We start from the raw sequence: 24,507 nt of genomic DNA on the forward strand, positions 1-24,507 counted from the left end.
ATTGGGCATCCAGATGGCAGATGAAATTTAATGTGGACAAGTGCAAGGTGTTGCATATAGGGAAAAATAACCCTTGCTGTAGTTACACGATGTTAGGTTCCATATTAGGAGCTACCACCCAGGAAAAAGATCTAGGCATCATAGTGGATAATACTTTAAAATCGTCGGCTCAGTGTGCTGCAGCAGTCAAAAAAGCAAACAGAATGTTAGGAATTATTAGGAAGAGCATAGTTAATAAAACGGAAAATGTCATAATGCCTCTATATCGCCCCATGGTGAGACCACACCTTGAATACTGTGTACAATTCTGGTCGCCGCATTTCAAAAAAGATATAGTTGCGATGGAGAAGGTACAGAGAAGGGCAACCAAAATGATAAAGGGGATGGAACAGCTCCCCTATGAGGAAAGGCTGAAAAGGTTAGGGCTGTTCAGCTTGGAGAAGAGACAGCTGAGGGGGGATATGATAGAGGTCTTTAAGACCATGAGAGGTCTTGAACGAGTAGATGTGACTCGGTTATTTACACTTTCAAATAATAGAAGGACTAGGGGGCATTCCATGAAGTTAGCAAGTAGCACATTTAAGACTAATCGGAGAAATTTCTTTTACACTCAATGCACAATAAAGCTCTGGAATTTGTTGCCAGAGGATGTAGTTAGTGCAGTTAGTGTAGCTGGGTTCAAAAAAGGTTTGGATAAGTTCTTGAAGGAGAAGTCCATTAACGACTATTAATCAAGTTTACTTAGGGAATAGCCACTGCTATTGCATCAGTAGCATGGGATCTTCTTAGTGTTTGGGTAATTGCCAGGTTCTTGTGGCATGGTTTGTCCTCTGTTGGAAACAGGATGCTGAACTTCATGGACCCTTGGTCTGACCCAGCATGGCAATTTCTTATGTTCTTATAAATTATCTCCTGTCGACATTTGCTGAGCTGACGTGGTTCTCGTTACACACTTTTTCCAGGTATTATCGTCTGGATGTGCAAGCCTAAGAAAACGCTGCTTTTGCAAGTGTGATTTTTGACTAGATTATGGGCAGCCTCCCGCTGTATTCGGGAGTAGCTTGGGTACATCCCACGTGTTCTGGATTCATCTGACTGGACACTAAGAAATGAGAAACTACTACTTACTTGATAATTTCCTTTACTTTAGGACAGTCAGATGAATCCAGCTTCCCTCTCTTGGCTGCCAAATGGTGTATTATGGTTCTTTTGCATGGCTACGTGTTACAGGGATTACTGGTTTTAGTCCAGTCCCTAGACCTAGTGTTCATGCATTCTTGTCTGAGCTCAGTGTTGCCTGTTGACTGAGTATTGAAATGGTTATCTGTTTAATCAAGTTTTGCTAGTCTGTCCACAGTTGCTTTTGAAAAGAATACTGGCAGGCTGATGTCACTGCAGGGGTATATGTACTGTGATGTCAGTTTGCTCCATCTTAATCTGCAGGTAGAGGTGCATAACCCACTTGTTCTGGATTTATCTGATTGTCCTAAGGAAAAGGAAATTATCAAGTAACTAGTAATTTATCATTGGTCAAATGTAATGCACGTTTAGGAGTATAATATAGTAAATGGACTAGAAAAGAACTATCAGAATACATCATTTTATATACTAAAGATCTTTGACAATTGTTTTAATTATAGCTGAATTATTTCATTCCTTTTTATTCCAGTTATGTATCTCATGCATATTCATTAGGGAAAACCTGACTGACTGGGGGAGGGAGACCCAAGCACAAGTTTGAGTAGTTGGGTTCATACCAACAGGCTAAAACTTCTCATAAACAAACCAAATCAATTCTGGCAGGTTGGTGATAGATCTAGAGACATGGAACATAGGCAGCCAAGTGTTGGGCAACAGCCTCATTAGTGTTGGTAGCTGTTTATATTATTATGAAATTTGGTCATAAAGTATTTGGGGGGGGGGGGGGGGCCTCTGGATGTTGGATAAAGTGTAGAATCTTAATGCTCATCTATGCAATATGGTAGAAAATTAATGAGTAAACAAACAAAAACTGACCTGGATAAGGAGTGATATCCCACATGTGGCTAAGCTTCTATGTCTTGTAACTGGGATATATCCTTGCAGTATGGATAAGAATAACTGGGCAGACTGGATGGGCCACTTTTTCTGCTTTCATTTACTATGTTATGAGGCCAGTATACTAAAGTATGCTACTGTAGTCACATTATCATGCATTAAAAGTGCTGCTAATGCATGCAGTCTAGTTTATGAATGTAAACCGTGCTTTTAATGCATATAAATTAGTTTGTGAGAGTTTTAACGCAAAAACCTATGCTAATGAAATTAGATATAAAACTCATCAAAACAGCTTATTACCTATTAGCATAAAGAAAAATAATGCACATTAAAACTCACTAAATTAACAGAATCCTCTTTAACATATCATCTGTGTTAATATGCTAACTTTAATGCTTGTAAATTAATAGAAGACTCATTTGCATGTCATTAATATAAGCCGTTAATGTGAGCTAGGTGGTGCGCGTTAATACAGTTTAGTATTTTGGCCCCTATGATAGTTGTCATTTTGTAGTTAAATGGCTAGATCCCTTTGAAAGTGTGAAACTATGCTACTATGTTGGGCCTATTGTACATTTATTCTTGATATTTTCCAGAGCATTTGATACATTGGCAAAAGCACTTAGTACTGCAGATGTCACTGCAGGACAAAACTTGGCAGATGGAATTGATCCTGCAGGAGGAGGGAACATACATGTAATTAGCAGAGATCAATCTACACCTATTATTGAGGTAGAAGGACCTCTGCTTACAGATACACATGTCACATTTAAGGTACGTGCTTCCTGAGCAGGTAACCTAGATAAAAATGTTTCACTTTGTTATAGAACTTCAAAATGTTGTATTGTCAGCAAATTGCCATAGAATTTTGACAGTTCATTTGTGAAAGATAAATGGCTTTGATGGGGGAGAATGATATCTCACCTTGTTTTAACAAGAAAATTGCTGGACACAATTTGGAGCTATTAGTTTTCCTGTCTTATTTCAGAATTACTTTGTTTTGCGCTTTAATATGGAACCCATGCTAAAATATGACTCAGCCTTAAAGATAATATTTTTCTTATTCTCCGAGGACAAACAGGATAGCAGTCCTCACATATGGGGTGGCGTCAACCGATGGAGCCAGCACAGAACTTTGATGTCATAGATTCTAGAAGCTTTTAACATGGAAAATGGAATTGCTCCTTCAGCTGAGGTTCAAGCGGACACAACTTGGCAAAGGAGCAACCTCCTTTAAAATTAGCTTCCGGAGCTCCCTACTCCAAGTCAATTAAATCCTACATCAACTGTTCTTGGTTAGTGAATTGTGCCTTTTCATTTGTCCAGGAAGACTTGAGTCTACTGGGACATGTCAAAGCTCACTGTACTGGAGCTTTGATTGTGTTTTCTTCGAAGCAGTGAAGTGGGATTTTCACCATGCATTCACAACACATTCTTGCTTTTGATAGGGCTCCTGCTGCGAAACTGGATTTTAAATCAGTCTGTACTGTGGAGTCTCTTTGAGGTGTAGAACCTAATTCCATTCCCCACTAGAACCCGTTACTGGTCAGGCTGCCTCAAAAATGAAAAAAAAAGAAAAGAAGGGGGATAAAACATTATATAAGTTGGCCTGATGCCAACCAAAACACTAATGCTTTGGCACTGTTAACTTTTCCGTTTTTGTCTGAGGCAACCTATAGCTTGGGAATACCTTTGAGAACTGCCATTCTGCTTGTCCTCTGAGAAAATGATATTACTTATTTGTAATAAGAGTTCTCCAGTCGACAGCAGGATGTCAGTCCTCACAACTCCCTCCCATCTCCCCTTGGAGTTGGTTTCTCCAAGTCCTAGCTATCATGGACTGAGGGGCCCTACTTAGAAGGCAGGGTGGTAGCTACAGCTGAATATAAAAGCTTCTAGAATCTTTGAAATCAAAATTCCGTATTGGGCTTCGTCAGATGATATCACACATCCCCTTATACTGCTATCCATCGGAGAACTCCTGTTAAGGTAAGTAACTTCATTGTCTCCAGCCTTTGAAAGTGAATAATGAATTGCAAAGTGGGTTAAGAGAAAGGTGCACAGAATGTCAGTCTTGATTTCCTGTAACCCTTAAATGTAACTGTTGTGGTACAGTATTGACAAGAATATGCCATTTTCCACCTTAAGCAAAATTCTTTTTGTTTGGAAAGGCAGCTTATAAATTAAATAATAATAATGTAATACATTGGAGAATTACAGGAATTGAATTTCTTTTTACTAGCTATGAGTCTGACCAGGAGGTTAGAAATATCCTGACTGAGATCTGACTAAGGTTAGAAGCCAAGAGGAAAATAATTTTGTATTATCTAAACAAATAGAATATCCCAAGACTGTAATAACTACAATTAGAAAAAAATATTTTGATGAGCTTATAAAGTGGTAAACAGATGGCTGGAATGGTTTAATATTATGAGGTCAATATTCAAAAGACATTTAGATGGATAACTCACAAATTATGGGCCGGATTTTCAAAGCCCTACGCACACCGGGCCTAAAGCCCCGGGACGTGTCTAAGTCTCGGGGCTTCGAAAAAGGGGCGGGGGCGGGGTCATAGACTCCCGGCACAGTGGCCATTTGCCGCTGTGCTGGTGGATCGTGTGCCGGCAGGTTGCCGGCAGGCGCAGAAGGTAAAACAAAGGTTGGAGGGGGGGGGATAGGTTAGGGGAAGGGATGGGAAGGTTAGATTAGGAGGTTAGGAAGTTCCCTCTGAGGCTGAAATCGGAGCGGCCTGGGAGAGAACAGGTGAAGGCCTTGGGCGTCGGCGCACACAGGGTGCACAATTGTGCACCCCCTTGTGTGCGCCAACCCCCGATTTTATAACGTGCGCACCTGCGAGCGTGCATGTTATAAAATCGGGCGTCCATGTGGGTGCGCCGGGTAGCGCGCACACATGAACGCCAGCGCGCTTCTTTTAAAATCAACCCGATCTGTCTAAATGGCAAATTTTGCCATATTGAGCCACTTAATCCGGGTATAATTAAGCCAGATAAAAAAGAAGCTTTCTGAGGTTTGCCAAAGTTATCCAGATATATCTGGCTAAGTTAGACAGATAACTTTATGCCTGCTCTGAAGTAGGTATAAAGTTATCTGGCCTTGTATGGTTGGATAACATGCCACTTAACCGATATCTTCAAAAAATATCTGGTTAAATGGCTATCCTTAAAAAAAACCCAAAAAACCCCCCCATAAAACAACCGTGGTTCTCCCGGCCTGAATCCTACCCCTACACCACAAAAGTCTGACCTCTTCCTTCCCCCACCCCGCCCAAGCTGGCCTGGCCTGGCCTGGCCCCCCTACTCTTTGAAATTTAAAAAGATATGTTATAGGCGCCGGCCTGGCCCTCCCCCTCCCTCCCCACTAAATATACCACCAAATATTGATTCCTCAGCCTCCTAAACAACCCTCTACGCCACCCACCTACCCAGTACCTAAATTGGGTCTTTCTTTTTTTTATCCTGGGCTCGCAGTACAATGTGATCTTAGGCGCTTCCAGTGTTGTGCTAGACTTTTGTGGTGGGGGTATAGGAATCGGGCCAGGAAGCCCACAGATGTTTTTGTTTTTTTTAAAGGTTGGCCACTTAACTGGATATCTTTTGAAGATATCCAATTAAGTGGCAGGTTATCTGGCCATGCAAGGCCGGATAACTTTAGGACTAACCAGCCATATTCAAACGCTGGCCTGTTAGGGTTAAAGTTTCCGACTAAATGCAGCCGGATAACTTTAGGATGGTATATTCAGCGTGACGTTTATCCCAATGAATATATGGAATAAATTTTCCGGCTAATTTTAGCTGGATAACTTTTCCATTCCTTGTCTTTCGGCTATACCAGTCTAAAACGTTGGGGTTCTATCCCACTCCCAGCTGATGGAGGCAGAATTTGAGGTTGAGGTTTGACCTCAACCTCAAACACTACCTCTACGCGGACGATATCCAGGTCCTGATACCCATTAAGGATTCCTTCGCAAAAACTCTGGCTTACTGGGATACATGCCTTCAAAAAATTAAACTCCTCCTCACCAGCTTAAATTTGGTATTAAACTCCGGCAAAACTGAACTCCTGCTCATCGCCTCAGAAAATAACACCATCACCTCTGCACAACAAGCCACGCCAAAAATCACACAAGTGAGAGACCTAGGAGTCCTAATTGATAATCGCCTGAATTTCAAAGCCACTATTAACAAAACCACCAAAGACTGTTTCTACAAACTACAAGTGCTGAAAAGAATTAGACCTCTTTTCCATGCCCAAGATTTTAGAACCGTTCTACAAGCAATTATTTTTTCAAAATTAGACTATTGTAACACCATCCTACTCGGCCTTCCCGCTTCATACACTAAACCGCTCCAGATGGTGCAAAATGCAGCTGCACGAATTCTGACAAATACCAGGAGAAGGGACCACATAACCCCCATACTAAAGAGCCTCCATTGGCTACCTATACACTTTAGAATAATATACAAGGCCATTCTCACCACATACAAAATCACCCACCAACTGGCTCCCATCGACCTACAGATCCCCCTCCGACTACACAACTCATCAAGACTGACAAGAGATGCATACAAGGGATCGCTACAGGTACCACCGTCCAAATCTATCAGACACTGCACACTAAGAGACCGGGCTTTCTCTACAGCCATCCCTCCGTTATGGAACTCCATCCCCTCAAATCTCAGAACAGAACCTTGCATCTCAACCTTTAAAAAAAGACTAAAGACCTGGATATTCTTACAAGCCTTCCCGGACGCCAACATAGTCTACTAATCTCCAACTACACCTTGGTTATCCATTCTATTGTTTTACATATGTAATTTAATAACCTATCCTTTCTCTTCCTTCTCATCCAAGTTCTTATCACCCTGTTATATGTAACTGCCTTTTCAGCACCTTTGTTATAGTTATGTTTTCTATGCACCCCTGTTTTATGTGAACCAGCATGATGTGACTGCTGTCTCGAATGCCGGTATATAAAAATTTGAAATAAATAAATAAAAATAAATAAATATATATTGATATATATATATATATCACATCACTTCTACTACTTAATCTATATGCAGAACCTAATGAATCAGTATTTACTGCCTCCAGCAAATGAGTGGATATTCTGGCAGTTTATCAGAAATTTTTAGTTTCAAATTTTCTAAAATTGTCTTAAACTTAAAAATTTTAAAGGAGATTTTTTTCCCAGCCTAAGAGCTTATAGGCCATGCTCCAGTCTGAGGGTTGTTGAAGCAAGCCAGTGTTGATTGTGCTCCTTTTCTCACAGCAGAACGCCCTTCAGTAGAACAAAATACTCTGGTCTTAAGAAGGTTTTTTCTCTCAGAGCTTTCCTTGTGAGCCACAATCTTGGGGCATTCTCTATATACCTTCCAAGTGCCCTGCTCTGATTTTATTTCTAAAAAAAACAAAACAAAAGAACAAATTTGAAGCCTCTAAAAAGATAAGGCAATCTAATACTGTTATCACAGACTAGAATATAAGAGTCAAGGCCAATTTGTTTTGACTAGAGCAGTTTTAAAAGATAAACAAAGTCAGCTGGATTTTAAATCCCTCCATGTGTAAAATCCGGCCTTGGCCGGGCCGAATCTGTTTTCAAAAGGCCCGGCCACGCACGTAAAAGCTGGTATGCGCATATGTGCCGGACTTCCTGCGAGGGGCGGGGTGGAGGGCAGGCCGGGGCAGCGGCGCTTCCCTTCACCCTCGTGGCCTGCTGCTGCTCCTCTTCTGTGTGGCTGGAGTCACGCCACCAACTCCTCCTTCAGGGGAATCCCCTCGCTGGGATTCCTCCCTCCTCCGCGGCCCAAATGCTGCCACCGGAGGCCTCTTCAGCGGCTGGGAGCCGCTGCCTCAGTCTTCTCATCTTCGGGGCAGGAGGTCGCCCCCAGCGTAGTTCCTCTTCGTGGCTGGAAGCCAACACCGGCCTGCCTCTCTTCCTCTTCGCTGCAGGACGCCGCTGCAGGCCTTGGCTCCACCCACCTAACTCTGAGGCTCCCTCTAGGCGCAGGCGCGTGCCTCTCCTCGCTTCTTGAGGGGCTAGGGGCAGGGGTTGTGCTCTGGCCCTCCGGATGACGTCTTCAGGGGTCTTCCTGGTTCTGCCCTATTTGGAGGCCCTGCTTCAGTTCTTCAGGGCCTTCGGATCGATGCGCATCTCCCTTGGACCTTCTCCAGCTTCCAAGGAATCCATCTTCTGCTCCTGTCCAGATGACTTCATGTTCCTGATGTCTCCTTCCGATGTCCTGGGTCTCATCCCTCGTCGGATCTCCTTCGTCATGTCCAGATGTCCTTCGTCCTGATGTCCATTTGTCCTCTCATCCAAGACTTCCAGATCTTTCTCGTCTAGAAGTCCACTCTTCCTGCTGTCTGTCTGTCCAGATGTCCCAAGGCCCAGATGTCTGCTCGTTCTGAGATCCAGATGTCCATGGTTCCAGATGACCACATGGCTTGCGCCTGAGGTACCTTCTCCTGCATACCGTACTTCTTCACTCCTCATCTCGATCCTGAAGAATCTGTCAGCAACCTTGCTATCCCCCACACTTCATCTCCAGCCGATCTTCTTTGGAGTAAATCCGCCTCTCTTGGTGTCCGTCTTCACGTGACTGGAATCCTCTTCCAGGTGGACTTCCCTCAAGTGCTGTCTGGACCCTCTTCTCCGTTCTGTGCACGTCCCGTTCTCCGTATGGTCCGCAAACATCCTCCAGGGTTGTGTAGGGCACGCAGCAGGACAGGGTGGTCTTTGACCAGTCCACTTCGGGCTGTGTAAGGCGCCCTGAGGGACAGCACCTTCCAAGTTCCAAGAGCCTCGTCTCTCCTTAGTCTCCAAGAGTCTTGTCTCTCTTTCGTCTCCAAAAGCCTCGTCTCTCTTTCGTCTCCAAGGGCCTCGTCTCTCCTTCGTCTCCAAGGGCCTCGCCTTTCCTTCGTCTCCAAGGGCCTCGCCTTTCCTTTGTCTCCAAGAGTCTCATCCCATCCAAGTCTCCAAGAGTCTCGTCTCATCCAAGTCTCCAAGAGTCTGTCTCTTCTATGTACTCTGACTCTTTCTTGTTTCCAGGATCCAGACTCTCCTGTTCCAGTTCCCAGTGTCTTCGTTCCCAGCCCTCTGACTCTGTCTGACTTCACTGGGGTGTGTAGCTCAGCGGGGGGCTGACCCTGGTTGTCCAATTCCAGTGTTCTTGCTCCGTCCATGCTTGTACTTGCTCACCTCCATCGGGGTGTGTCTTGGGGCTCCACCCTGAGCCGCCTTGTGGGCCAAGGGCTCACACTCTCTCCCAGGGGTAGACAACTGCGCCTCCGTGTCCCTCCTCAGAGCACACAGGGCGCGTTCGCAACAGTATCCGAAGGCCATGAGCTCGGTGAGCTGGTGCCTGTAATGGGCACAAAATTTCCTGGACAAATTTTTTAATGTCTCTGGCCTAACTTTCACCAGAGATTTTTCTACAAAATTTCCTGGACTAGTTTTTAAAAATTTTTTTGTCAGGCCTAAATTTTTACCAGGCATTTTTTCTCAAGTTGCTGGATTTATGTTGCTTGTTTTTCTAACAAAATTTTCCTGAACTCTTGTTCCCTAGGGTAGATTTTACAAATTTGCGCACACGTGTCCTTTTGTTCGTGCACCAGGCTCAAACAAGAGTACGCGGGATTTTAATAGATACGCGCGTATCTGATAAAATCCGGGATCGGCGTGTGCAAGGCTGTGCAAAATCGGCAGCCTGCACGCGCTGAGCCATGCAGCCTGGCTCCATTCCCTCCGAGGCCGCTCCGAAATCAGAGCAGCCTCGGAGGGAACTTTCCTTCCACCACCCCGCACCTTCCCCTCCCTTCCCCTGCCTAACCCACCCCCCAAGCCCTACCTAAACCCCCCCTACCTTTGTTGCACAAGTTATGCCTGCCCAGCCGCTGGCATGCGATTCCCAGGCCCAGGAGCCGTTTCTGAGGCCTCAGCCACGCCCCTGAAACGCTCCAAATGATGCGACATGCTCCCCGACACGCCCCCCCCCCCCAGGAAAGCCCCGGGACTTACGCGCGTCCCGGGGCTTGTGCGCGCCGCTGAGCCTACTCAACATAGGCTCGGCGCGCGCAGGGGGAACTTCGGGCAGGCTTTCAGGGGGTACGCACGTATCCCTTTGAAAATCTGGCCCCCTATATTTAAGCAGAAACAGTTTTTCGAAGTTCCGAACTTTGGTCTCCTGTTTTTTCAGCAGCAGTTTTTCTCCAAGTTCTAAACCCACGTTTCATTGTTCAAGCAGAAACCTTTTTCTCCAAGTTCTGAACTCACGTTTCCTGTTTTTAAATAAATTCTCTACTTCTTGGACTCATGTTTCCTGTTCTTAAGCAGGATCTTCTCCAAATTCCTGGACTCACGTGTTCTGTTTTTCACTCAGAATGTTATGTACTGACTCGCTTATCTCTTTTCAGCATGTCTGGTTTCCTTCGACCCTCAGGAGGCCCCCGCATCCAGACTTCCTCAAGCTCAGTCCAGTCCTGGAACCTTCTCGACCTGCAGGAGGCGCCTGCCATTGTTCCAAGGACCATCTTAGTCTTCCACTGCGATATTCTTCTTTCCTGGGGTTCACACGACCTGCAGGAGGTGCCTGCACCCGGGCTCCCACATCCATTACCAATGTTGACCATTTCGTCAAATGACTCCTTGAGGATATTCCATCAGAGTATATTCCACAGCACTCCAGATTCCTGGGTTTCATATGACCCGCAGGAGGCGCCTGCGCCCAGGTTTCCACCTTCAGTATCAACTCTGACTTCTTGTCAAGTCCTCTAAACCTCAAGAGTATACTCTACAGCAACTCCAGGTTCCTGGGGTAAAATGACCTGCAGGAGGTGCCTGCACCCTAGACCTGGTTCCGTTTCATCTTGCTCACTTCGCTCCTTGCTGGAGGAATTTCTAGCCAAACTTTTCTCCCCAGTTTGAAGTTCGCTGCAGAGTTTTTTCATCTCCTTGATTTCTATGTGGCTAGTTCACCTTGGATCCAGCTTTTGATCCTGTGTTGCACCGTACAAGTGGGAAGTTCTCCCTTTTCTCCATTGCAAGCTACCTTTTCTGTATCCTGTGGTTCCTCGTTGTGCCAAGGCAGGTTGCTTGACTCAGCATTCATTATCACTCTCCTCCAGCATCCTTTCCTGCAGTGTTCTGAACTGGTAAATTCTGAACTGAACTTCATGAATTCGCTACATCCACTCTTCTGGTATCCATCTGCTGCCTAGTAGGATTATAAGTGCCATCTTGGCTTGCCTATTCCTGCCGGAGCCCTTGCTACCCTTGAACCTTATCTTCCAATGTCAACTCATTTTCCTCTATCTTGAGAGATATTCATCCATACCCTTATCTGGGAAAGTTAATACGTTGAATCTATACCCTGCCTGAAGTCTCGTAGTGATGTCTGTTGACTTCCACACTCTTTTGAACTGCTTCTTTACCATACGGGAACTTGCATTACTATACAAGATCTTCCAGAGAGATATTCTTCTTCCTTCACCGATTACAGGATTGTTCTTACCATTTGACCTCCCAAAAGAATTGGAATTAGGAACTTTGAGCATCCTTCTACTTGACTTCTTCACTTGTGTCAGCTTTTCAGCAAAGGATTTTCTTACCACTACGACAAGCCTTCCATCGTTGGTGCCATATTCTTTGGACTTTCTTGTTTCATCGAGCGCCCTGGATTCTAGCTCAGGTATCCGCTCCTCAGGGGCCTGCGTGCGCTCTCTCCGGAGACCTGGTCTCTTTCCCTTCCCTGCTCCTCGGGGCGGTGCCAACCTTTTACACCAGAGACTGTTTATGCTTCCCCGCTCCTCGGGGCAGTGTTTATGTCTACTTGGATCATCCTAATTTCCTGTGTCTACGTCAACTCGTCAACATGTTGTTTAGTCTTTTCTTCAACTCCTCGCAACATTGAAGACCTGTGTTCGGATCCCCAGTAGTCCACCTGATATTGGAGTTTCACCCTCAGCCATTGAACAGGCTTTGGGAGGGAACTTCAAGGGGGGCACTGTTACGATCTTGTCTGCAGACCCCATCCTGGGGACCGGCCCTCACTTTTATTTCCATGCAACCAGCGTGCTGTAGCCTTCTCCGTGGCCTGGACTGCCACCGAACCGCGCTTCTTGAGGGGCTGGGGGAAGGGGGTGTGCTCTGGCCCTCCGGATGAGGTCTTCGGAGCTCTTCCTGGTCCTGCCTTATTTGGAGGCCCTGCTTCAATTCTTCAGGGCCTTCGGATCGATGCACATCTCGATTCACATCTCCCTTGGACCTTCTCCAGCTTCCAAGGAATCCATCTTCTGCTCCTGTCCAGATGACTTCATGTTCTTTGTGTTCCTGATGTCTCCATCCAATATCCTGGGTCTCGTCCTTCGTCTGATCTCCTTCGTCATGTCCAGAAGTCCTTCGTCCTGATGTCCGTTCGTCCTCTCGTCCAAGACTTCCAGAATTCCACTCGTCCTGCTGTCCGTCTGTCCAGATGTCCCGAGGTCCAAATGTCTGCTCGTTCTGAGATCCAGATGTCCAGGGTTTCAGATGTCCAGATGGCTTGCGCCTGAGGTACCTTCTCCTGCGTATCGTTCTCCTTCACTCCACATCTCAATCCTGAAGAATCCGTCAGCAGCCTTGCTGTCCCCCGGACTTCGTCTCTAGCCAACCTTCTTTGGAGTAAATCCACCTCTCTTGGTGTCTGTCTTCAAGTGACTGGAATCCTCTTCCAGCTGGACTTACCTCAAGTGCTGCCCGGACCCTCTTCTCCGTTCTGTCCACATCCTGCTCTCCGCGTGATCCGCGACCAGCCTTCTGGGTTGTGTAGGGCACGCAGCGGGAAAGGGTGGTCCGTGACCAGTCCACGTTGGGCTATGTAGGGTGCCCTGAGGGACAGCACCTTCCAAGTTCCAAGAGCCTCGTCTCTCTTTCGTCTCCAAGAGCCTCGTCTCTCCTTCGTCTCCAAGAGCCTCGTCTCTCCTTTGTCTCCAAGAGTCTCGTCTCTCCTTCGTCTCCAAGAGTCTCTGTCTCTTCTATGTACTCTGACTCTTTCTTGTTTCCAGGATCCGGACTCTCCTGTTCCAGTTCCCGGTCTCTTCGTTCCCAGCCCTCTGCCTCTGTCTGACTTCACTGGGATGTGTAGCTTAGCGGGGGGCTGACCCTGTTCGTCTAGTTCCAGTGTTCTTGCTCCACCCATGCTTGTATTTGCTCACCTCCCTCTGGGTGTGTCTTGGGGCTCCTCCCTGAGTCGCCTCATGGGCCAGGGGCTCACACTCTCTCCCAGGAGCAGACGACCGTGCCTCTGTGTTCCTCCTCAGGGCCCGCAGGGCACGTTTGCAACATCTAGATAATATGGTCACAAGATGGCATAACTCAAAACAATCTATAACTGACAGATTAGCCCCCCTGAAACTGTATACCTGCAGACATTCATGAAGAGCTAGATGGTACACTCACTCATTAAGCCTTCAAAAACAAGCCCTAAGCAGATCTGAATCTAAATGGAAAAGAAATCCTACCTCTCTCAACCTCAAAACTTACCGAAACACACTTACACAATATAAAATGGCCACAAATGCAGCAAAAAAAGCCTATTTTTCAAACCACGTGAAAACAGCTATGAATAGTCCTCGAACTGTTCCGCATTGTGAACAGTCTGATTATTCCCCCATCCCCTGTTACACTTCCACAATCTACAGTCTCCATGGCAGATTGATGCGAAGCATATGCATTCTTCCTGTCGACCAAGCTTTCCCAGCATACACACTGCCAGCTAACACCAAAACACATATTCTCTGGTCAGATTTTGTCTACGTCCCTCAGTCTGAAATTATGCTCACTACTAATAAATTAAATTCCTCCTTCTTCCCTTTAAACACCTGTTCCACTCTGTTACTAAAAATCTCTCTGGGCGCAAGCATACAGAAGGGGTGGAGTAAAAGGCACACACATTTAATTAAATCACAGCAGAATAATGTGCGGCAAACATTAAACTGGACAATAGCACTTTAACCAGAACACTAATATTTTAATATGTGCACTCAACTATAGTGCACAGAACTTAAATTGTGGAGTACAAGGCAAGTACTCATACAAAGCCCCTGCGTCAGGGGGACCAATTCCAAAAATTCTTAGGAAGAATAAATCAGCAGCTCAAGTTGCGGCGAAGCAATGATTATCTTAATAATAAAGCTTTAAAGCAAGGAGTCCCAGGCGGACTCTCTTACATGTGAAACTGTAAATGGATGGATTTTGTCTCCCCAGGGACATCGCGGGAGGCAACAAACAACTGAAGTCGGACCCGAGGTCTCAAATACTCAAGATGCTGCAAGGTGTATATATGGGTTATATGCGGACAGTCAAGACGATATTAATGCGCTTAAACCAGACATTTAAAGAGCCTACAGAAATGAAAGGCTTGTATACGATGCCCCTGGGACATCGTATACATCCTCTAAAAGCCATTAAAGGTCTTAAATTAAAATATTAGTGTTCTGGTTAATGTGCTATTGTCCAGTTTAATTGTTTGCCGCACATTATTCTGCTGTGACTAAAAATCTCTCACCAGGAAATCCTTGACCCGACAAGAATTGTCATCCTTTCCCTTTTCCTGGCCACCTTCCCAAAATGCTCAAAACCATTTTTCGCCCAGCCCTGAAGCAAACCTCCTCTGACTCCTCTGACCTGTCAAACTTCAGACCAATATCATCTCCTCCATTTCTCACAAAAGTAATCGAAGCTTTTTCTTAAGTCAACTGACTGATTTTCTCAGTACACATTCCATTCTTGACCAATATCAGTTTGGATTCAGATGTCACCATAACACTGAAACTCTCCTACTTCTCAGCATGGATTCCATCCTCAGAGATTTTAATATTGGTATATCTTACATGCTAATTCCTCTAGATATCAGTTAATTTGATAAACCATAATATTCTACTCTCATCTCTCTGATGCCGGAATTGCCGGCTCTGTTCTCTCTGGTTTTCCTCCTATCTTTCTAAGAGAACACAATAGGCCAGAACTCCTTCCTCAACTTCTCTCTAGCAATCCATATCCACTGGTGTCCCCCAAGGTTCAGCACTCTCTGCAGCTCTCTTCAGTATCTATCTTGCTGCTTTCTGTCATCTACTTTCTATTCTTGGCCTTTTGTATAAGCTATATACAGTTTTTCTTCCCTCTGAAATCCTCCTGGACTGCTACTACTGACTGTGCTACACTGTGCCTCTCATCTATCAAAAGATGGCTCTCCCGCAATCTCTCAGTTTGAAGAAGACCAAAATCCTAATTTTGAGTCACTCTTTGAAATGTACTATACCTGATACCTTTACTTATGACAATCAGACACTTCATATTTCTCTAAATGTATGGAACCTTGGAGTAATACTCGACCTATCCCTCTCCATGAAGCTTTGTATCTCACACATAACACAAAGTTCTTTTGCAAAACTCAAACTATTTTTAAATCTGACTGATTTTCAAACTGTCCTCCAATCCTTCATTTTCTCTGTGTTAAGATTACTGCAATTCTCTTTAAAATGGATTACCTCAAAGTACAATCTGTGTCCTCCAGATTATCCAAAACTCTGCTGCCCCCATCTTAACTTGTACAAACATTCATGAACAGATACCCCTGTCCTCATCACTACATTGGCTCCCTGTCCACTGGCGAATTCAGTGTTAGCTTCCTTCATCCACAATCTAATTCACAGTGTCACCTCCCCATGAACCCAGGCTGCCTTGAAACTCTCCACTCCTCCAACCAACAACTTCTTGAAATTCCTGCCCCCCCCCCCCCCCCCGACACACACGGCTCCACTCCACTAGACAACAAGCCTTTTAAATATCACCCTCAAAGACATGTTACCTCCTAACCTGAACTCTTACAACTGCGTTTTATATATTTTTTTTCCAATTATTTCTTTATTAATTATTCATCATATACAAAGATAAATAACAAAAAGTATATTCAGGACATTAAGGAAAAACATAAAACGTCAGATATAAATCTAATAAGAATTTTATTATTAATGTAACAGAATTCAAGCCCACATCTAGGGGGGAAAAAATAGGTAATAAAAAAAAAAGAAGTATCGAACATTGCAGCTGTTAAATTACATTCAAAAGTTACTAAACACTTAGAGGGAAACTTAAGGGAAAAAGTAGCACCAAGGGAAATCGTACGCTGCTTATAGGAAAGAAATAATTTTCTACGATGCTGAATTTCATGGGATACATCTGGGTATACAAAAACCTTTTGACCACAAAAATCTACAGATTTAAATTTAAAATATTGTTTAAATATTAAATCCTTATCCATATCTGCTACAAAGGTAACCAACAAGGTAACTCTTTTAGATATAATATACTGGGAGTCCTGGAGAAACTCTGATACATCAAGACTATTGTTTGAAACTAAATTATCATAGCCTCCCCCCTCCCCCCCCCCCCAGGACCCCTTACAGACTTAGACTCCGGGAAGTAATAACATTTAGATAATTTAATTTCTTTATCTTGAGCAATCTGTAAAACTTCAGTTATATATTTCTTAAACAGCTCTATAGATGACAAAAATCTAGTTTTCAGGAAATTCACAAACCTCAAATTTTTATTTCTGATAGCATTATCTAATTGCTCGATTTTATTATGTAAGAATAAGCTATCTTTAATGTTAGAAGCAATAACAGATTGTATACTATTAATGGTTTGGTTAATGATTGCCAGTTGTCTCTCCATCACAGCTATTCTATATTCTAAGTCCAGAAACATTTTAGAGGCCATTGTAGAATAGTCGCATAATTGTGAGACTGGTTGGCATAAAGCAGCCTCCATCCATGAGACTGCTCTGCAAATGTCTCTAAGAGTTACATTTGCTGGTTCTTCCAGATCACCTGATAGATATAACTTATTCTCTGAGGTCTGAATGACTGGATTAGGAATCAGAACCATCAATCCAGAATCTTCATCCTCCAAATGTTGATGAACATTAGTCAAGATAACCGAGTCTTGGCCCTGAGCAATTGGAGTACTAGTAGAAGTAGGTACAGGACAATCAATCTGAGATTGTTGTTGAGACTCCAAATCTATTATACATTAAGAGAAGTCCCAGATGATACTAAACCCCCAGATGGTTTCAAATGGGGTGCAGAGGGAGGAGTCCTACCACCTATACTTAAAGAGAGCTCACCTGAAGATCCAGTTTCTTCCACTTCATAATTCGCCCTGGAGATATAGATGCTCTTGTAAAATGATGATCTAAAGGTCCAGTAATAGGTGGCATTGGTAGGGGAGTTGAAAGGTGCCTCCCATTTCTCTTTTTCCCCATACCAACGAAGGGAGAAATTTGTCAGAAGGGGTGCGCCGCTTAAATCCTGTTGAACATAGGACCCTGGATGAACACCTTCGTGCCTGTTGGAACGGCCGGAGGCTCAGCTGTAGTATTGGTGGGCAATCCCCGGGAACACAGTGCAGGCTTGCCGCTTAAGTCCTGTTGAACGCAGGACCCCGGATGACCACCTCTGTGCCTGTTGGAACGGCCAGAGACTCAGCTGCAGTATCGGTAGGCAATGCCCGGACTGTATTTTATGTCTATCCAGACACTTGGTCCAGAGTACGATTATAAAACTTGCCCAAACTATGTTGTAATATTTTGTGATATCTGCTTTTATGTATGTTTTTATGTTATCCGCTCTGAACTTTGGAGGACGTGAGATATAAGTGATTTTAAATAAATAACAGATCATTCTAGATCCATTCCTACTGCAGGCAGTCAGCAATGATAAGCTATGAATCCAGCTAATAGAGGTTGCCTTCAAAACTATTTCAAAGAGTGGATCCAGATAACTACAGACCAGTGGGTCTTAGATATACTCAAAATTGGATATGGGTTCGACCAATACATGCCCAGTATAAAACAGATTTAGGGAGTCACCATGCATAAATCCTATAAAGAAGAATGCAGTTCAAGTAACTCTAGACAAGCTGCTACAGCTTCAAGCAATTTGCCCAGTCCCTTATCAAGAGCAGGGGCGCAGATGCTATTCTAGATATTTCATAATTCCAAAAAAGGGCGGTTCTTATCATCTAATTTTGGATCTGAAAGGGGTGAACCAGAGCTTTTGCATTCCTCATTTTTGAATGGAAACCCTTTGTTCTGTGATTCTATCTATACAGAAAGAGGAATATTTAACATATTTAGATATCAAAGAGGCTTATTTCTACATTCCAATGAGATTCTCATCAGAAATGTCTCCATTTCTGCATAAAAGGAAAACATTAGCAGTTCAGAGTGCTCCCTTTTGGTTCGGCAACTGCCAAGATAATGATGGTAAAGGCAGCGTTTTTAAGGATGATTGGCTAATAAGAGCAAGCTATCTAGATGGAACGAGAATAACTGCTAGAGTAGTGGAGGTTTTAGAGACTCTTGGTTGAATTATCAATTACATAAAAAGCAATCTGCAGCCATTTGAGTCAGTAGAATTTTTAAGAGCACAAGTCAAAACTTTAGAAGGGAAAGTCTTCCTTACCGAGAAGAGAACAGAAAAAATCCTGTATCAAGTGCACGAATTTCTAAATTTAAAACCTCCAAGAGCATGGGACTATCTACAGCTGTTGGGCACAAAGTGGAATATAAATTTAAAAAACAACAATGGCAGCAACTTTAAATTTAGTTTCTTGGGCAAGGGCTCATATTAGACTTCTACAAAACGCACTGCTTTCCCATAAAAACATATAAGATATGCCATACTGGGTCAGACCAAGGGTCTATCAAGCCCAGTATCCTGTTTCCAGCAGTGACCAATCCAAGTCACAAGTACCTGGCAAGTACCCAAACATTAAATAAATCTCAAGCTACTATTGCTTATTAATTAATAGCAGTTTATGGAGTTTTCCTCTAGGAACTTATCCAAACCTTTTTTAAACCCATTTACACTAACTGCTGTAACCATCACCAATTACACTTATCAACTTCTGCTTCCAGTCTCGGTCAAGCAGAGTCTCCAGTGGTGGTCAAATAAAGCCAATCTTGCCAGAGGAGTTTTCTTAGAACCTCTATCGTAGATATTTATAGGGACAGACATGAGCATAACGGACTGGCAAGCACATTGCCAAAGACAATGGGGTAGATTTTTATTCTTAGGCGTGCAGGGTACATTTATGCGCGCTACCTGGCGCGCACAAATGTACACCCGATTTTATAACATGTGCGCACTGCCGCGTGCATGTTATAAAATCCAGGGTCGGCGCGCGCAAGAGGGTGCACACTTGTGCACCTTGCGCGCGCCGAGCCCAAGGGGAGCCCCGATGGCTTTCCCCGTTCCCTCCAAGGCTGCTCCGAAATCAGAGCGGCCTTGGAGGGAACTTTTTTTGGATCCCTCCCACCTTTCCCTCCCTTCTCCTATCTAATCCACTCCCGGCCCTACCTAAATACCCCCCCCCCCTACCTTTTTCGATGGAGTTACGCACTGGCTGGGCAGGCCCCGACACAGGCCATGCCCCCGGACCATGGCCCCGCCCCCAGACTGCCCATTTTTCGAAGCCCCGGGACATACGAACGTCCTGGGGCTTGCGCACGCCGCCGAACCTATGCAAAATAGGCTTGGTGCGCGCAGAGGTAGGTTTTCGGGGCTTACGCGCGTAACCCTTTGAAAATCTACCCCAATATGTTCAGGGGAAATGGACTGCTTCAGAAGCCTCATGCTCAATTAACAGATTAGATACTCAGGCAATCCGTTTAGCTTTAGTTCATTTTCAAAAAGTGCTCAGAGGGAAAGCAGTCGGGATTTTAGGCATAATGCCACAGCGCTGGCATATATCAACAACAAAGAGGAACACAAAGTCAGATTGTATTGGAAGAGACAGACTATTTATTTGCATGGGGAGAAGCAAATTTGCAGTAAGTCTCAGCTCTGCACATTACAGGAAGACAGTATGAAAAAAGCTGACTTCCTGATTCAAAATACTATAGATTCAGGAGAGTGGGAGTTGAGCAACCAAGTATTCCATTTGATAGTACAGAGCTGGGGAGTGTCTATAATAGTTTTAATGGTGACTTATAAGAATGCCAAGGTAAAACGATTCTTCAGTTGAAGCAAAGAAAAAGGCTCCAAAGGGTTGGATGCATTAGTTCAAACCTGGCCCAAAAGAGTCCTATTATATGTTATCCCTCCTTGGCCCTTGACAGGGCGAGTCCTAAGAAAAGCAGAAATAGAAAAAACAAAACTAGTTGCACCAAATTTGCCAAGAAGACCATTCAGATATAATGAAATGTACTGAATCAAAGTTTGTGTGTTGCTCTTTGTTTTGGGAATTAGCTTCTGGGTTCAAGTCCCCAGGTATAATCCCAGGAATTGTGTGTTTATATGGGATAAGCCCCTCAGGTATCCCCAGTGTAAACCTCAGTAAGATTAGTCCCTCCCTGGGCAGGATACCAGTGTGCACGGTCTGAACCCGTAACATGAGGCTAAGCACAGATTATCCTCCTTCTCAAAGATACAGGATCTACTACATCAGGGACCATTTCTAATGGAAGAGCCTTCTCTGTTTTGTCTTACAGCATGGCTATTGAGAGGAAGAAATTAGTAAAGAAAGGATATTCTCCAATAGTGATTTCCACTTTACTAAAAGCAAAAAATGACTCTACATATTTAACTTATATACAGATATGGCATTATTTTGATTTTTTTCTGCAAAGAAGTATTTGTTTCTCCCTGGAAAGAACAAATAACTAATATATGAAATTTTTTACAAAGAGGTCTCAACAAAGAATTAGCCAACAATTCATTAAAGGGTTGATTTTAAAAGGAGTGTGCGCACGGTTCCTGGCACACGCACATGGACGAGCTGATTTTATAACATGCACGCCGGATTTTAAAGTCCACGCGTGCATGTGCAGGTGGCCCGCAACTCAAGCATGCGGGGGGGGGGGGGGGAGAGGGAATTTTACAAAGCAATGTGCGGCAACGCACGTGGACCTCCCCCAGTTCCCTCCCAGTCCACTCCAATTAAGGAGCGGACTGGGAGGGAACTTTTCTACACCTAACTCTAGCCTTCCTCCCTCTTCCCCTTTCCTCCCTGTCCCCTAAACCTACCCTAACGATCCCAAATTATTTTATTTTAATACTTACTGCTCCTCTGGAGCAGAAGAAATCTGCACGTGCTGGCCAGCTGCCGGCGTGCGCTTCCTCAGGAAAACAGCTAATGGCGCTGTCCCAGCCCGCCACCCTGCCCCCTCCCTGCCCTGAAGCTCCCCCCCCCCCCCCCCCCCCCCCAGGCTGCCCCTTTTCCCTCGGCCGGCACTTCTGAGCATACGGGGGTTTACGCTCATGGCTAGGCCCGTTGTAAAATGCGCGCAGTGTATGCAAGGCCTGGTCACTCACATAGACCTTTTAAAATCCAGGCTTAAAAGTTCAGTTGGCTGCTATTGTTAGAGGACTAGAACTAAAGGCCTCAGTCTCACATTGCATTTTGATATAGCACAGTTTTAAAGGAAGTAAAAAGCTATTTAACCCTCTTTTAAACCTTTAAATACCACAGTGGAACCTTAATTTAGTACTGAAATTGCTAACTACATCTTTTTGAACTATTAAAGCTTCAAAGATCTAACGCTAAAGACCATGTTTTTGGTATCTATCACCTCAGCTAGACAAATATCGGAGCTTCAGACTTTGTCATGCAGAGATCTGTTTTAAGAATAGAAAGAAACTCAGTTGCTATCATTCCAATGCCATCCTTTTACCCAAAATAATTTGTTCATTCCATTTAAACCAATCCATTCATTTGCCTTCATTTTTGAAAGAGGAATGTCAGGGCAATGGAAAATCCCTGAAATATCTGGACGTCAGAATTGTATTAATGGAGTATTTAGAAGTCACAAATTCATTTCAAAAGTCAGATAAGTAATTTGTGCTGTATGGTGGTCTTTGCAAAGGAACAGCAGCTTAAAAGCTACAATTGTTGATGACTCAAGGAAGCAATATCTGCAGCTTACATTCAGAAAGGAAAGCAAGTTCCAAAAGTTCTTTGAGAATGCACCCTTTTACATGGGCAGAATTAAGTACAAAGAGTCCAGCAGAGATTTCTAAAGCAGCAAACTGGTCACATTGCATACCCTTTCATGGCACTATAGAGTGAATGTTTTTGCAAAAAAGGGCGCAGACTACAAGGTGAACTAAGAGCGGGATCAACATCCACCCATCCAGAGTAGTTTGGGCTTTGGTATATCCCCAACATTCTGGACTGATGTAGCAGAAAGAGAAGGAAGAAAACATTAACTTATGTGATCATTTTCTTTCCTTTATTTCTGTTACACTAATCCAAAATCCCTCCCAACGGAATAGAAAATTGAAGGTTTAAGAGAAAACCTCTTCCTAGGTAAATATTAAACAAAGGAGTTCACAGCCTTTTATTTTTAAAGTTCAGTTGAAGTTAGATTTTATTTAATGAGCTTTGACAGTTAGTTACTGGTTCATTAGGTTCTACAGATAGATTAAGTAGTAGAAGTGATGTCATATTAAAAAAAAGAAATTCTGCCTCCATCAGCTGGGAGTGGGATAGAACCCCAAAATTCTGGACTGGTGCAACAGGAATGAAGGATAGAACTAGGGATCATGAAATGAAACTCTAGGGAGGACATCTCAGAACCAATAAGCCTTCATACTGTTGATGCAACTCCATCATTGCTCTCTGCTTCAACAGCAGAGGAAAAGGGGAATTAGATTCAGACAGCAACTAAAAAGGACCCTGAATTTTATTGTCTGGGGAAACAAGCATGGGCGTAACTTGCTGATGCGGCTGCTACTACCCTTAACAAATAAGCCTGATAAATTTGATGCAACTCCAACATTGCTCTCTGCTCTAATGGCAAGAGGTAATGGGGAATTGGACTCAGACAGCAACTAACAAAGGCCTTGACTTTTACAGTTTTGGAAACTGATAAGTATGGGGGTAATCTGCTTGGCGCAGCAAACTCACAAGCTTGCTGGGCAGACTAGATGGACCATTTGGTCCTTTTCTGCTGTTGTTTCTGTGTTTCAAACATTATCAAGTAAGTTTCATTTTTTTCCTAACCAGCCTCCAAAATATGACCCCTCTCTGTTTCTTGCCATTTCATTCTTCTCCTTTCATATCTTTTCCCTCCTCATTCCTTATCAAACCCCTGTAATTTCCTTATCATTTTTTTGCTCTTCATGATGGAATATTAGTAATTAGATGGTTGTAGCCATCCTCCTACCAGAAAGGAGTAGATCTAACAATTTTACAGTTCTGTTTTCACTGCATGGTACTGTCTTTTGATATTGTAGAATGTCTTCAGTTTGGGTATTTAGCAGAGTAAAATGAATTTGACATGTATGTATTTGTTAGCAAATATTAATATTCACATGATCAGTGACGTTATTGCACATGCTTGAAAAGTGGAATTGTTCTGTAGGTGTGCTCTACTCAAAAATCACACAAGCCTGCAGTCTCTGTATTATGCATCAGTTGGTGATATAAGTGTAAATGGCATATTGTAAACATTTCAGTTTGAGGGCAAACAATTTCCTCTGGATTTTAGGCAATTGTGTACACTTCTCTCTGATCCACTTGAGCACTGTATGCATTGTCATGAGGAAGGCTTGGATTCCAAAGGATTTTGGACTTCTCTTAAATGTAAATGATCTGAAATACTGGCTTTGTATGTGTACCCGTTCTGTAAATAAATATGATTTCCTGTTTATCCACAGCTAACGATGCCTAGTCCCATGCCAGAGTACTTGAATGTGCATTATATCTGTGAATCAGCATCTCGGTTGCTTTTCCTCTCCATGCACTGGGCTAGATCCATCCCTGCCTTTCAAGCACTTGGGTATGCAGAAATTTCACAGTTAAGCTTTCCAAATTAAATTTTATCACACTCAACAACATAACATTAAGATACAAATCTCACTATAGTTGTTACTGTTACACATTCACTTCTCTTTAGGTATCCAATTAATTCAAGCACACATAATTGAATACCGTGAGCCTACAAACTCTGGCCTGCTTATGGTTTTTTTTTGGTTTTTTTTTTCAGTCAAGATTGTAATACTAGTCTGGTACGTGCTTGTTGGAATGAATTATTTACCTTGGGTCTGGCACAGTGTGCACAAGTGATGAGTCTCTCTACCATCCTTGCTGCCATTGTTAATCACCTGCAAAACAGTATACAAGAAGGTATGTATGATTTGGCAGGGCTCTACAACAGGCATTTCACAGATATTTCCAGTGTTAATTCCCCCAAAAAGAAAAGATATCCATGGACAAGCAGGATAAACTCAGCCACGCAAGTAGGTGACATTATCTGATGGCATCAAGATGGAAAAGCTCTTTCAGAGCTCAGGACTGAAAATGTGTTTCTGAGCATGCTTAAACCTTCCCACGCAGCCACCCGCCACACAAGTCTTCTCAGTCTTTTCTTTTTTTCTCTTGCAAACAAATGTGAAATTGCT

General features: G+C 43.7%; 1 protein-coding gene across 4 annotated transcripts in view; it reads left to right on the top strand.

The window, feature by feature from the left end:
* Window positions 1-24,507, top strand: part of NR2C2 (nuclear receptor subfamily 2 group C member 2) — a 380,432-nt gene that overhangs the window by 315,838 nt on the left and 40,087 nt on the right. For all 4 annotated transcript variants that reach the window (XM_029601391.1, XM_029601389.1, XM_029601390.1 and 1 more), the window contains 3 exons: window positions 2,634-2,811; window positions 23,764-23,885; window positions 24,093-24,232. In XM_029601391.1, the coding sequence (XP_029457251.1) occupies window positions 2,634-2,811; window positions 23,764-23,885; window positions 24,093-24,232 (440 nt within the window). The remainder of the gene's footprint in view (window positions 1-2,633; window positions 2,812-23,763; window positions 23,886-24,092; window positions 24,233-24,507) is intronic.

The sequence above is a fragment of the Rhinatrema bivittatum genome, chromosome 4, assembly GCF_901001135.1.
Source record: "Rhinatrema bivittatum chromosome 4, aRhiBiv1.1, whole genome shotgun sequence".
Classification (NCBI taxonomy): Eukaryota; Metazoa; Chordata; class Amphibia; order Gymnophiona; family Rhinatrematidae; genus Rhinatrema; species Rhinatrema bivittatum.